The sequence below is a fragment of the Ciconia boyciana genome, chromosome 1, assembly GCF_034638445.1.
Source record: "Ciconia boyciana chromosome 1, ASM3463844v1, whole genome shotgun sequence".
NCBI classification, from domain to species: domain Eukaryota; kingdom Metazoa; phylum Chordata; class Aves; order Ciconiiformes; family Ciconiidae; genus Ciconia; species Ciconia boyciana.
Window position 1 is genome coordinate 70286855 of NC_132934.1, and position 15796 is coordinate 70302650.

At 45.9% G+C, this 15796-nt stretch overlaps 1 protein-coding gene across 2 annotated transcripts in view; it reads right to left on the reverse strand.

The window, feature by feature from the left end:
• The window catches only part of BID (BH3 interacting domain death agonist), a 31817-nt gene that overhangs the window by 9860 nt on the left and 6161 nt on the right, over positions 1-15796 (reverse strand). For both annotated transcript variants that reach the window (XM_072873958.1, XM_072873967.1), the window contains 5 exons: positions 8222-8336; positions 6553-6621; positions 4337-4538; positions 2877-3022; positions 947-1150 (listed from right to left, as the gene is read on the reverse strand). In XM_072873958.1, the coding sequence (XP_072730059.1) occupies positions 947-1150; positions 2877-3022; positions 4337-4538; positions 6553-6561 (561 nt within the window). In that variant the 5' untranslated portion in view covers positions 6562-6621; positions 8222-8336. The remainder of the gene's footprint in view (positions 1-946; positions 1151-2876; positions 3023-4336; positions 4539-6552; positions 6622-8221; positions 8337-15796) is intronic.

Below are 15796 nucleotides of genomic sequence, written 5' to 3' on the forward strand. Positions count from 1 at the left end.
ACCTCGCTGCCTGGCAGAGAACAGGGGTGCTGGCAAGGCAGCTGCCTGGTCTGGCAACACAGGCCGAGCTGGACCCCCCTGCAGGTTGCTGCCAACGCTGTCTGTGGCCAGGCTGCAGTGCAAGGGTGTCTCACAGACCTGCAGCACCCCACAACTGGGTCACTGCTGTTCCACAGGGTGGCAGGATCACAGCCGTGACTGCTCTCAAGTCTCATTCCCAAGTACCACCTAGTCTTAGTATATGTGCGTGTGTGCACGTGCACACACAGGGGATTTCTTCCTCTCCCCTCCCCTGACAGGTTAGTTACTGAAGCTGGGGCCAAACGCCCTAGCCTCTGCCCTGGCTTGACTGCTAGCTGTTTAGTCTCCCCGCCTATGCTGCAGCTCCAACAGAGAACAAGAATGGAGCTGCCATTTCCCGTTTAACCATTTCTCATTGTTCCTCTGCTGGTGCTGTTTCTCAGGGGCAATTCCTTTCCCCTTCCAGTTCTGCCAAGCTCTGGGGAGCCCAGGAAGACAAGAGCAGAGACCTCAGGCCCAAGACATTTGGGAAATACAGCCATAAGAGCTCAGGTCAGGATTTCCTTCCCTGACAGCATGATTAACCCAGTCTTACTGGCACAGCTCCCTGAAGAGACTGCAGGGAGGGGAGGAGCAATCACATCTCTTTCTCTGCCCCACATAATAAATGCACTCTCTTCACTGACTGCTGTGAGAGTGGGGCAAGCAGAAGCTGTGACATGTCCCCCTCAAGCCTCCCTTCCTCAACACATCAACCTTCAGAGCTCCACAGGGACTGGCATTCCCTTCTGGCCAAACCTCCAGAGCACTACAGCAGGAAACCAGCAGACCACAGGCAGCTCAGAGCTAGGCCACCCCCCAAGAATAACCCAGGCCAGCTAAGAGGCTGGCTGTGACTTATGCCAAGCTGTTTGACAGCACTCACCATTCTGACAATGTAGTTGTGCAGTTGCTGGCTGATGTAGTTCACAGTGGTGCTGAAGACACGCTGTAGAAGGGAGGGCATTGTATTTGCAATTTTTTTAGTTAAGACCATTGCTAGCACCAACATGGCCTTCTCCTGTTCCATGTCTGAGGGGATGGCTTGTGCAAGACCTTCCACTGCCTCTGACACGCGCCGGGTTATCTCCTGTATGGAAGGAAGAGTGGGATCTCAGTGCAACAGCTGTGGGAGAAAGGGGTCTTGGCACAGCCTGCCGGCACTGCGCTGGTAACTGATGTGCTTGTTCTAACACTTCACAGGATGCCGCTCCCCTTCCTCCCAGGCACAGCAGCCTCCCTGTTACACACCCTGGATGGCAATAAGGATGACTATCTCCGAGCTCAGCTGCTCACCCAAGACAAAAAGAAAGGGAGACAACACACATACCACTGGCAAATTTAGATAGCACCTTACACACGCAGGGTGCAACAGCCCCCTTCCTCCCCAGGGTTTGCACCTAGCCTGCCAAGTCCTGAAATGGCACAGGAATCCTGGGGCTCCCAGGAAAGGGCAACCCACCTTAAACACAGTGAAGATCAGGCATACAAGCTTAGGTGGGGACTGGCAAGAAGGCAAAGTGAGTTTCATAGAAAAGCCTTCTCATAGGCAGGAGCTAGAGAAGGTGTCCAAGCATGGAACAAACACTGCCTTGCTCCCAAGATCAGTGAAAGATCAGTTTCCCAAGAGGGACAATGTGCATGTGCACACACTAAGCTACACTACTAATGTGAAAAAGCAAGGTCCACCTGGTCAGAAGTTAGGTTTGTCTCAGCCTTACTGAAGACTGAAAGGTTAGGCAATAAATTTGAAAGCCTGAAACTTAACTGGGTGGAGAACAAGACAGCAGGAGTGGGGAATGGTCAGACTTTGCTGGAATCAGTCTGTGCAGGTAACAAACCCTAGCAGAAAAAACCCACACTGCAAAAAACCAAAGAAAGATTGTTTGAAGTCATTAAATTCTGCCTTTTCAGCAAGAAGGTGGACCCTCAATTCAAAGACAGCATTAGCTTGTAGAGCACAGGAAATTTCATCACAGGCAGAGAAAGCCAAACAAGCCAGAAAGCCACAGTTATCTTGAAGATGCCAAAAAGGCTCTGTGGAAGCAAACTGTGGCTCTTGATCCAGATGTGGATCCAATCCTTAAAAAGAAGAGGGATGTCGAACACAAGGGACCTCAAACTCTACTTCCCTTGCAGAGCAGTGAGGCATGTTAGATGCTGGGCCAGGGACTACATCACATCTATTGTTGGGAGAGCGACTGCATCAAAGAGGTGGAGATGCCACCTAGAGAGGTCTTCTCAGCAGGTCACCCATCCAGGCCAGAACCCACGGCTACTCTCAGCACTGACAGACTATGAGCTAAACAGTTATGGCACTAGAAAAGGGTGTCACTACTTGCTGTCTCTTCAGTGTTCCCACTTGACAAGCACAAGTCAAGCTTCTGGCACTAACACTGCTCAAGTTTTACACACATGACGAGCAGCAGACTTACAAGACTCTGCACCAAAGTCCAGAGATCTTAAGGACAAAATCTGAGCCTTAACCAGACAGTTGATTTTCAAAGATAAGCCATTTGGCCAACAAAATGAGGACAAAATGCCTCAAAGTCAGTCCTCCTCCACAACTCCCTCAATTTTACCATCTGCAGAAAGGAGATGAACCCAGTTTGCAGGGCAACAGCAGCCACAGGAGAGAGCATCACCTCTAACAAATCTTCAAAGGTAAGTGTTTGGGATGAATTTTAAGATTGCAATAATTAAAGCAGCAAACTCGCAAAGATACAGATGTTGCAAGCTTGCTGCTTCAAAGTCACAACAGGAAGGATGCACAACATTTAAAAGAGGAACTGCTAGTCCGGTTGCTTTTCACTCACCTCTGCAGACAGATTCTCATTCAGAAAGTGCTGCACTAGATCATTTACTACTCTTGCTTTGATTTCTTTATTAAACTGGTCTCCAATCTCAGCAAGCTGAGCAGCAATGATCCGGACAACTTCTTCATTTACCTCAGGGTCAAACACTGCCAACACATACAGCAGGATTTAGTTCACAGGCTGTAGTCAGACTAGGTTCAGTGCAGGTAAGCTGACCCATAGCATTTTGCCCATCTCCATTAACAACCTCCTTCCCACCCCATCCCCAATCATAGCACATTCATGACAGCTATACACACTACAACTCCCTTGTGCGCACTTGACTCGTTTACCAGAGACAGTGTGCAAACAGGTTTTTTTATCTGTAGTTTAGGTAAAGTGCAGCCTCACCCTGCCCAAAAAACACTACAGGGGAGGTTAGAACATCTCCAACCAAAATTTGTACAGGACAGCTACAGCCAACACCCTGCCTAGAGAGGGGAAGTGAGAGAGTGTGCGTAATTTTTACAAGTGACTACTGTCAGGACCTGTCTCTCAAGCACCATCTAAACATCATCTCATAAAATCATAGAATAGTTTGGGTTGCAAGGGACCTTGAAAGGCCATCTACTCCATCCCCCCTGCAATGAGCAGGGACATCTTCAACTCGATCAGGTTGCACAAAGCCCCATTCAACCTGATCTTGAGTGTTTCCAGGGATGGAGCATCTACCACCTCTCTGGGCAACCTGCTGCAGTGTTTCACCACCCTCATCATAAAAAATTTCTTCCTTATATCTCGCTAAATCTACTCTCTTTTAGTTTAAAACCATTACCCTTTGTCCTATCTCCTTTTGGCAAAGCTTCCCATTGTCACTTGCAGCATGAGACCTATGCAGATTTGTATGAGGGAGGGCTATTTACTGTAGCAGATCCTCCTCACCCCGCTTAGGTTGAGGTCAACTTGCCAGCTGACACATCCTGGGCAAGGGGCAATAGCCATCCTGCAGATGGCTAGTGAAGCAGGAATGGTACCAGAAACTATTTGAGAAACAGTTTCCACCACACTGGTAGAGCAGAAAGGGATTCACTCAGTACCAGAACAAGAGTTGTTCCAAAATCCTAGCCCAAGTACTGATACTCCCTGAGGAGCAGCGTGAGGTCTAACTTAACTGCTTAGTATCACACTCCTTGAGGACAGCAATCATTAGCACCAGCTTTGTGGCCCTTGTCTGATGTGCTGCAGACAAAACCCCAGGGTCACGGGTGCTCTAGAAATCCATGGGGAAATAAAGTGCTAAGCACTAGCTGTCTTATCCCAAGTGTTAAAATCCCAACCAACACCACCACCAGCCACACTGTAAAGTTTCTCAATGGAGAAAACATTACTCCTCTGAAACAGACCAGCAGCAAAGATGGGAAAAGGGGAAAGAAAAACACCACCTTCAGAGAGGCATGTAGGATGGAGAAGAGAGCACTCACCTAGCTCACCATTCTGCAAGTGGCCGCTCCGATTGCCATCGGTCTGAAGCTCCACCTCATCATCATAGCAGTAGCTGCCTTTCGGGAAAGGCACAATGCCCTGGCTTTGCAGGGAATGCAGTTGCTCTCTGAACTTACAGTCAGAGGATACCTCCAGGAAGGTGTACAGCAGCGCACGCTCTATCTGGACAGATCCATTGATCTTAAACATAAGAAAATCACTGTTAAGCCCATGCCTAGGAAAAGTCCCACTCAAAAGGTCTACGCATATGCTGTTTTCCAACCCTGGACACATTTTTCTGGCCTCCTTTGGGCATCCTGAATAGCGTTAGCCAGGGAGTCCACAAGACTTCAGCAAATGCATACTAACTCCTGGATGTGTACCCACACAGAACTGTCTGATAGTGAATGACAGATGGCTCTGTTCTTACAGATCAGTGGTGGAAGAGTCAGCTCACCTTCTCCTCACATTTCCAGCTGTGGCAATGACAGAAACACTGATGAGAGCTCCTCTTCTGAAACAGATGTGTGCTCAGCACAAACCACTCACTTCCCCCTATTCAGACATCTGTGTTTGGAAGGTTTTTACCCTTTTATTTGGGAATTGGGCATTCTACTTCCTGTGCATAATGAAGCCAGCAACTCTCCATTTAAATGTAATCAGAGCATAGCAGTAACAAGGTGGGAAACGGAGATAACAGATAGCATAAGCCTGCAAAAAACCAAGGTTCACATCTCTTCTCCCTCTTCAAAGGGATCTCGACTAGCTCCATAATAAACATGTTCAGCTCCCTCTAGAGAGCCAAGCAGCTGCTCACAAGAATAGCGACAGTGAGAGGGCAGATCATTGGTGTCTGGTATCATCTACACTGGCACATTCACCCCCAGTAAACAGGCACATGCTGCCTCCACAGCCACGCACCCTGCCGCCTTCAAGCAAGACAGCATAGAGTGCTCAAATTAGTTAGGCTGAAGGAGGTCCATGAGGCAGTCAAATTGATGTGAGCAAGAGGTGCCACTGGAACATGGGGCCTCATAACCAACTAAGGCCTCTGTAGAAAACCAGGAGACTGTCCAATAATTTTAGTTAAGCAGCTAAGAGAGCGGGATGTTGTGTAAGCACAGAAATAAAGTGAGAAAATATCCTTACTCTGGTATGCAGACTGTTTGCCTACAAGATAAGAAAATGCTGAGGCTTAACTGTAACTAGGAGGAAGAATCAAGGCTAAAGTATAATAGTTTGTCTTGCCAGCTGCTTGGGGAAATCAATATGCAACCAGGATGAACAACTGAAATCAAGATCAGGTACCTTTTGGGGGGTGGAACCTTGCAAGGCCACCTGTATCTACATAACTATACCAGTAATATCACACAGGACCCATATTGCCTAGGCAACAGTAGCAAAATTGGGACAAATACATAAAAAGTAATTAAGGACAGGTTGTTTACTTGAGAGGAGACTGGGCAGAGAAAGGGAGGAACAGAGACAACAAAAAGGAGAGTCCAGAAATGGAAACAAATGGAAAATAAGGTATATTATCAAAGATCAGCAGAAGGCACATCTCCCATGATCTGAGCATAGATGTTTACAGACAGCAGCGAAGCTCACCTGGTGACCCAGGCTCACTGGGACAACAGTGGCCATCCCCTTTGAACAACCCACTGGACTAGTCACTAGGTTTATATTCAAAAGGCTTGTGGGAAGGCAGAGCAGAGAGGACTATAACTGTACCCTAACACTAGGTAGGGTGAGGAGGATGATTGACATTTCAATAGCAGTTTACTGTAGTTAATAAGATTTAAGCGTGATAAATAGTAGCTTCATAATTGTGATTAATATTGCACAAAACAATGCAATAAATTGATCACAATGGTGTGTCTATTAATTTGATTTATTAGTTTTAGTAGTTTGTAGCTTAATCAATAAACATGGTAGTCTCTTAAATAGCTACATCTCCAGCCTGCAGTTTAAAGGGGGAGTGTCACACTGTGAGGTAACAAGGAAGCAGCCTGCAAACTAAGTGGTTCCATCCACTTTTTGTCTGTATTCATGATGGAGAGCAGCAGTGTCAGGGTCCCCGCAGGAACTCTGAGAAGACGAGAAGGACACGAGCCAGCACTTTGAGGCTCATCCCCTTTGAGGTATTGCGGAACAAGCGCACAAGAGAACCACCAGTCACTGTGAACCACTAACTTCAGTCACGTTTGAAACTAACCTGTTCCATGATGGATTCAGAGACAGAGCAGCTCTTGTCACCCTCTGCTTCAGACTAGAAGTCCTTGCCCTGCAAAAGAGCGAGAAAGGAAAAAAGTTTCCCATAAACCCACATCTTGCAGCAGTGCTCATGGGGCTGGCCATGTCTCAGAAAATTACCTTTCTGGTGATGCATATCAGTATTTCTGGAGAGAGCTGCCCATCACACACAGGCAGTCATAAAAAAGACTGAGAAAAACCACAACTATCCCAGCAAGAAGGGCCCTATTCACGTGAATGAGGGGCATGAAACTCCTTCCTGCCACAAATGCGTGGAAGACAGCAGAGTGACATAACCTACAAATGGGGCTTTAAAGCCAAGGGGTGGTGCTGGGGAAGGGAGGGACAACCCTTCATAGTGCCAGAGGCTGGAACGGAAAGCAGTGTTATCACTGAGGAGTTCCCAAGTACCTACTGAGAGCAGGTAAGCTGCTCAGGTCTGTGTGCACAGCAGCATAGTCTGAAGTGAAACACCCAGTTGACATTGCAACACATCTGCAGGACTTCAAGTGCACCTCCCCCCACCTCCCCTGTGCAGAGATACATGTGTATACTCAGGCTTATTTCAATGCTTTCCCAACAAATACCTAGGGACAGGGAAGGTTGGACTAAGTGCCATCAAAGGCTTCTAGTTACACATGAGCACAACTCTGCTAAGCCTCCAGTGAGGCCTACTAGGAAGAAGGGAGAAAACAGGACCCAGGTCACAAGCTCCTCTGCCCCTATGGTGGATGCTCAGGGCTGACAACCCTTGGCCTGCCTTGTGGCTGGGCAGTGCCTAAGGGAAGAGGCATGCAGGGAGAGCAGAGAGCATGGTGCAGAAGGTGGCCTCCCTCACCCACTAAGAAAGGGAAGCTGGTGAAAGCACATTGCTCCCTCCTCATCCAGCCAGGCGTAGCTGATGAGTGGGTCAGATGAGCAGCCTAGAGTAGTCACATCTGGTACAGGAAGTCCCAGAGCAAGAAAGGTGCGAGAGCAGCACAGCAAGTGCCAATAACACAAGACTACCTAGCAAATGCTAAGGCAGGGAGGATAGGAATCCTGTTTGTGAACCTCACATTTGCTGCCTTAGATGCAACAGTCCCACAACTGCACACAGAAGTCTCTGGTGCAAGCTGGCTTCAACTCATGATGAGCAGGGCCTGGCTGAAAGTGGGCACTACCTTCCCACCAGGCCTTCTTCACCCAGGACACTAACCTGGCTGCTGAACAGGTACCTTCTGACCAAAAATGGGGTGAAAGCATAAAGGAGCCCAAACAGATGGCCATCAAAGACCTGGGCTAATGATGAATTATCCTATTTCATAGTAACAACCCCTCACAACTGTTTTAAATAACTAAGTGTGCTGTTGGAAAAGAAGGAGGAAGTGAAAGCAGAAATGAATTCAAACTCTGAAGGAAACCACAGTAATAATTTCAAGAGACCATGAATTTCCCAACTTTTCAAAGACTCTTAAAAATCCAAGACCAAGACACAATCTAAAACACACAATAGCCCACAGACAGCCCCTTAACCATGAGCTTTTTTCATTTAGTTGTTATATCAGACTAATAGCTTCCTAAAACACAGGCTTAGCCTTTGCTGCTTTGTGTTTTTCTGTTCCATTCAAATCCCTATCGCTGCTACTCACCTCTCCTAGAGGGTGTGCTGGCTGGGGAGAATGCAGTCCTCTCTGTCCTCTTCTTTGGGACCTGACAGGGCTCTGGAACAGGTCAGGGTGACCCCTTCTCCTGGGCTTGACTTTGCTGGAGGGGAGACAGATGTTAATTCAGGTTGGAGAACCTGTGACAGAATCCCCGAGATCAAGAGGAAAGTGGGGATCTAGCATTAACTCTGTGGCAGGACCTTGTCTTTGCACAAACTCCTCAGGAGTTGTCCACATCAGCAACATTACTGTAAGCTAGGCAAAGCCTCAACTTGGACATATTTTGTTTTTATATATAACATTTATTTTCAATTCAAAGTAATTCAGCCCAAAACCAAGGTGTTCATATTACAACTAGTAAACAGTGGATATCCTCTGATACTAACTCCTGCTGAGTTAAACACCACTTCCTGAACCATCATGGCTTCAGCCACAGGAAGCCTGAAGTAGTATTGAGCCTCTGCAACTCAAACCCCATTTGCCTTGAAACTCACCTTCATCACAGCAACTTTCTTGGGCTCTACCAGTATTGCCATCCCCACCCAGCTCTAGCCTATGCCAAAAGCTTCATGTGGGACCACAGCATTACTCTACAGCTGGTCAGATTAACCCATGCTGGCTAATTTGGGCTGGTAATAGCCAGCTGACTTTGTAACATGCTTACAGAACAAATCTCCCTGTCTTTCAAGGTGCAAGAAGTTGCACCATCCTCTGTTCACACCACACTACATACACAGAGGGGCAGATGTTCTCCTGCAGTTCTGGCAGAAGTGTGATGCAACACAAGCCACTACAGCTGCAAGTTGCATGTAAGTGGCCAGATGTGCTGGTGAAACTAGCTGAGTAGCACCAGAGAGATTTCTCACTCGCAAAAACTTTACAGCAAAACCTCTTCCACCCAAAGCTAGCCAAACTGTGCTAGGATGACCTACTTTTTCCTCATTGATGAAAATTCCAGTAAATTGCTGGAGGGCAATTTGAGTACAGTCAGGTGGCAATAAACAGGCTAAATAAAACATCAGCCTGCAGAGGGACCAATGTAATCTTTCTTCCAGCAAGAGGATGGAACAGAAACAGGAGTCAAGACACTTCCTTGGGGGTTTGCCACATGCCACACCTTTCCAAGGAAAGCTCAGAATGTGGCTTTAAAACCCAGATTCCCTATATTTTTTGTCACGCTATTTCACACTGCCAGGAAACTCATTTGGTTCAGTCCAAACACTGATGAAAGAGGCAATCAAAAAAAAATGCACTATTGTCTTTTCCCACTCCCTGCTTTAAAAGAAGAGGCACAGACCACTCCAGTCTGGGAAGGAAGAGAGGCACACTGCTCCATTCCCAAAGCAGAAGATACAAGTCAAACAAAAAGATCCAGATCTATTCTGGGCATGCCCCTACAGCTAGGCCTGGAAAGGCAGGGCACAGCAGCTTGGCACAAGGCTCTGCATTATCCACACTGGCTTACTATGGTGACTAGAAGCTGTAAGAGGAGCTTGAGCCTGGATGCCTGTGCATATTCCTCACATCAGTTCCTGGAAATGTGCAGGAAAGGTGCCTGTCTATCTCTACAGACCCAGCACTTACGCGTTTCAAAAAGAGGCAGAAGCTTATACGCTGGTCATGGCAGAAAAGTCGTCCCTGGGTGCCCTGCACAGGTAAAACACCTGGACAAGAGCCTCAATGAACACAGAAAGGGGTTGAGGAGCCCCTGCCCTGCCAGGGTACCTGCTGCACCCAGAGATGTTAATGGATGTGCAGGGGGAAGAGACCTACAAAACATAGGGGTTCTTCCCATCCCTTTCCCCTCAGGGGATCATATCAGCTTTATGTAAATTTAGACACTCCTCAGGGCAAGTCCACAAAAATAGAGATATTAAAAAACCAAAATCACCCATCATAGTTGCAAATTGCAAGCTTGTCCACTCCTGCACATGAGCAGAGGTAAGAACTGCCAGAAAGACAAAAAAACACCCACCACACTCCAAAGTACTTATATGGTAAAAAATTAAGATAAGGAGGCTTGAGGATGATAATTTCATGAACTGAATTCCCTGAATCAAAGAATCACCACCCACGCAGTGAAAGTCCCTGAGGGGTTCCAGCCTTCAGCTAATAAAGTTCTGCTTGGGTGGTCAAAAACACACCTGAGAACAGGAAAAAGGATTTATCTCACACCACAAAATGGCTCCCTACTACTACAACACAGAGCCAATTTTTTTTTCTTTTTTTAGTTAACTAGTAATTCCAGAAACCTCAGGTTTTAGATAATTACTTTGAATCAATGCAAGGGGTTTGGACAGTCACAAAGGTCCTCCTGAGAAGTCAAATCCCTTAATGGAATCTCAAAAAAAAAATTGGACCCCCAAAGAGCAAACCCCAAACAGTCAAATGTAATCATGCTGATCCCACCTGAAGTTCTTCATCATTAAAACTTTGGAATCCTGATAGTTTTAGATTCAGATTAAGACATTTTCTGGTGGATGGAAAAAGTTACCTTATATTGGGTGAAAGGAATCTTTAGTTGGAAAATGAGAAAAGATGGAGATAAAGGCTACAAAAACCATCTGCATTCAGATTCAAACTAGATAATTTGCTAAGGCTGCTTTAGGGCTGCTGAAAGTCTTGGAATGAATTGTATGGAATATGATTTTAAATTGGAAAACCAATTAATTTTAATACATTATTCCTTTTTACACTTTCAGTTCACTCATTAGACAAGCAAGCTTCATGTGTTAACAACTGCCTCTGAGAAACCGCTAGATGCTTTGAAGTGTTCAACAAATAAGACTACAACCAGGTTTTTGGATGAGCTATTTCCATCTTCTTTAGAAAAAAAAAAATGGAGGGGGTATTTTAGACACAAATTTAGGACCCTTAAATCAGGTCCAAAGAGTCAGTGTGAGGCATGTCCATTCCAACTCAACATTGTGTTGGGATGCAGGACTGTGGGGAAGCATATGTTAGGTAAACATAATTACAGCCAGAGAAGCACATCCACCAGCCACTGGTCAGCACAGAATGACAGACCTCATTCCACCCCCACACATTCCAGTTTTCACAAGAGAGAATTCTGTGGATGCTTCCCCCAGAGCAAGTCTCCAAGGCTTCTCCCAAGGCAATCACTACTCTAGACAGGGCTAAATCCATCTTGAGGGATGGTATATACTGCTCTCCTCAAGCAACACAGGTCCTTTGGGGCTGCTGTCCCATCTTCTGTTTCTTCCTCTCATCCCCGAGTTGTATTAGCCTTTCAATCTTACAAGGAACTCACCAGAGCAGCTGTTCACAGCTGCAGCCCACCAATGAAGGGTTGTCAACACCAGAAGCAGCAGTGGCCATAGTTGTGCTGGAGAGAGACCAAACTAGGTCCTCCCTGCCATACCATTGCCACATATTTCAAGAGCAAACACTGCAAGCACACATTTTATCTTCCCAGGTGGGGAGCTACACATGGAAACAGTACAGCTACAAAGCATGCAAGGTTTCACCTGCTCCAAAACCAGTGTGGGGTTCTGCTGTACCTCCAGACACTGCAAGCATGTCAGCAGCAGCATCCCGTGTGGCAGCAAGAATCAGCCAGTAGCATACCTGTTAGGGGGAACTCTCAATAGCTCTCAAGGCTGCCATAAACAGGACTAGGTCCCAGAACAGCAACAGCAATCCCTACAGCAACAGTACTAAGACACCCTATAAATCAGCTTTCGTCCCTTCTTCACACTTCTGTTACATCTCCAAGGCAGCTCAGAAAAAAATCCACCCACTAATAATGCCTCTGCTTACCATTGCTTTCCCTCAGATCCTTCACGTCTCCTCACAGCTCAGCCTGTGAGTTACTATTCTCAGCTGTATCAGACACTGTCTGGTTATGAAAACATACTCTTTCCAGCAGCAAAGCCACATGCCTGTAGGACTGACTCCTTTAACAACTTGTCTGGATACCGAGGCATGTCCCATACAAACACCTGGACAGACACACTATGAGTCAACGGACCTGTTGTGCGAGTTGTCAAGATACTCATCTTTATGTCTCACATTTGAGTTAGGAGTGAATTAAAGTCTTCAAAGCAGAAACTGCAATAAAGCATCAGTCATTGACATGGAAAAAACTTCCAACCTGTGCGCATCTTTCAGCTGCCAGGCAGAGAAAGCAAAGAACTTTATTTTTAGCAGTCAGGATGACATCATTATTGGAAGAAATGAAACTGTGCCTATTGGTCCCTTCCTGGATCTGGTGGCTCTTACCTGTCTTGTAGGCAAACATTTCATTGTTGAACTGCAGAGCTCTTTAGAGAACACCACATCATTTTACAGGCAGGGAAACTGAGGCACTTTATGTGACCTGACATTTTAAATCCACATATCAAGCCATAACTACTCAATTTCACTGTCTTCCTGAAAACTTGCCACAGGCACTACTGCTTTACGTAACCAGCCATTAGTGGAAAGTGAGGAAGAGAAACAGTGCCACAGACTTAAGAAGTTGCTTATTTGAGGATATTCCAAGCTGTGCCAGACAGCTATCCATAGCACTTCAAGTCATGACAGAGTAAGCAAATCCCACATCATGCAGCCTGAAGTCCCCAAAGAAATCCCCATCACCCTGCCACACTCCATTTCTAGCCCATAAACCAAACAGGAACTAAACAGCCCAGCTAGCAGCAGATACCAGAGCTTTTCCTCATACTTCTCTAGCTATGGAAGAAGCCTGACTACTCCCACAGCAGCTGCACATGCACTTCAGACTTTGCAAGGAGAGAGAGAGAGAGAAAACCAACAGCAAAATGGAAGATAGCTTGTTGATCTGTAAAACAGTGCTGAGATGAATAAATAGGAAGTTATCATAACCACAGAAAACCTGTCCCTGTCACTATTCAGCCTGCAAAGGCTATGCCAGCCTGTAACACTGCTGAGAAGGCCCCAAGATTTTTGCCTCATCTGAGACCCACTGTTCTCTTAAAGTAGAATTTGATTCTAGGCTTCAGAAAGAAAAGCAGCATGGTGGGGGAACAGAGCCATTGCAATATATTAGGCAGGTGAAGAAGGATGGGCTGAACAAGCCCCTTTGTACATCTGTGGGTGCACATACATGTGCTACTGTGAAACCAAAGTGATGGTTTGGTACCATCTGGTTAATACCAAAGCTATTGGCTTGGACTTTCCCACTACAGGGAACACAGCTTCCAAACTACAGACATTTTCCATGCATTTGCCTCTAAGGGAGGATACAACATCAATAGCTTCATTTTGGAAGTGGCAAAACTGACAAGCCATGGGCAGAATACTTCGAGATGCCAGCAGGTCTGTAGTCCAGCGCTGGACAGACCCCATCCCCCAGTCACTTGTGATTTGTTTGTTAGGCTTTTAGGAAAGATACCCTGCTTCTCAGGAACCACTAGACTGCTTAAATCCACCCCTCCCTGCTACTCTCAAGCATGACTGCTGATTGCTTGAGGCTGTCAGCTTTTGTTTCTCTTCCTTTCAGCTTCAGATTGCATCCTCCTTTAAGATGTGAATAATGCCACTACCAATCACTCCAGCAACGATAAAAAAAGCAGTTTGCTCATAACATCTTTGATGCAAAAATACATTGAAACATGCTGAATACTTCCTGCTCCTAACAGTTTCAGTGTGTACTTATCTTCCAGTATTCAGTGGCACTGAAACTCTAAATGGAACACAAAGACCAAACACCAATGGATGCTTGTCCGACTACCTCCTTAGCTGGGGCATCTTCACCTTTGCTTCTTTATGCTGCCTTACTACAGAACATCTCAGCCTGGACACTAAGTACTCTCAGCTGTGTACTTTGACTTTGAAATACATTGCACAGTTTGTTCGACACAGCTTTATTTTCCTTTTTAAAAGAAAAACTTTACTGGAGACAATTCTAAAACAGAAGATTGATTGGCCTTTTTATTAGACATTTATTTCAGCTCCCCAAGGTCTGCTGCTGTTTCACACTATTTTTCATGACAACATGAATTGTAGCAATCTTCTAGTTATCAGGGCAGTACTTTGACTTCTTAGGAGGAAAAACATCCAACTTCCTCATCAATCTTTATTTTCATTTGCTCTGCTGCCCAGCCCCTATGCAGTACCTCAATGAATAAGAAGTAACACTGCTGTATTACTAATTCTCTAAAAAAAAAAAAAAGTAGGCAGGAACTTTTGATTACTGTGGTTTCTATATCAGATCAGTGATGGAGGCAGCATGACAACACTGTTCAGTATTCTTCAGAAGCCAGCCTACAGATGCAGCTGAGCTGAAATTGAGTCAGCAGAAAACCTACAGCTGAAACTGCCCCAAAGCTTGGAGCTGGGATTTGGATGCAGCTAACTAGAGCTGGAGCAAATGGAATTTGCACATCTCTATTTTGGACATGTCCACACCTAAGACGAGGAGGCAAGATTTGGATCTTGAATGCCACAGTGCAGGTTTTTTTTGGATCTGGGACTGAGCTTAGTTTTTACTCTCTGGTGTTGAACAAAGTCACTCCAGTCAGGTAAGCCCACCCCGCGTTTCACCTCCTTGTAAATGTTAAGAAAATACTTCTACGTTTTCTAAGGACCTGGCAGGAGGAAGCAGAGCAAACGCCGATGAAGGGGCACTATCACCCTCACAAGACTTCTGGTCTTTACAGGGTTAGCTTCATGTTCACAAGTCCAATTGTATCAGCCCAGCAGCTGCAACACAACCCCACAGTAATGTCACAGGGCATATTCAAGCTGTTCTTACTGTTTGCCTCTTGGAAATGACTGGAAAACAGGAAAGACTGAGGAATCACAGTTCCAGTCATTTGACATTGCAAAGGAAGGACAAATGGACTGAGAGCAGGGAGCCCCTCAGTAATGTTGATAAGTGGTGAGCACTGGAACAAACTCCAGTCATCACTGGTGATGTGCAAGTGACAGTGTCCAGTAAGAGAAATGCAAGACTTGCTTCCAGATTTAGAAGATGCCCCTGCTGGGGCATCAGCACTGGACACTTGCACTCCAGTATGCTTTTTACAGTTGAGCAGTGACAAAATGCTCAGTCCCTGGAGCAGAGAGAACAGTCCCTCTTATCACTTGGCAATAGTGCCTCTGACAGAGGCAGGTGCCACTTGGACAGGCGCTGACAAGAACTGCCAACCAGAAGACCTCACAAAGTGGGACTGGATACAATAACTGTTGTGCCACCCAGAGAACAAGAATATCCTCCTTATTTTAGTTTTAAACACATGTACTACTGTTATCATGTGCCAGCATGAGCACAAATCATCCATCCATCAGAAAATCAGGAATGGCACTTTATATTGCAACTTAATGCATTTCACAGCTGATATCAACAGTAAAGAGAAATGTAAATCTCTTTCCTTTGCCTGACTGGCAAGTTAGGTGAGCAAGGAAGGAAACAGATTAAAAATAATAATAAAAAAACAACAAGAGGATGGCTGTACAGACACAGGTGGCCACTAACAGTGGCACTCTCTCTGCCTTCGGTTACCTTCAGGCCGTATGACTAGACAAGAACTCCTCTTCCAGACTCGTAAGTATCAGGAATATCTGCACTGCTTTCTG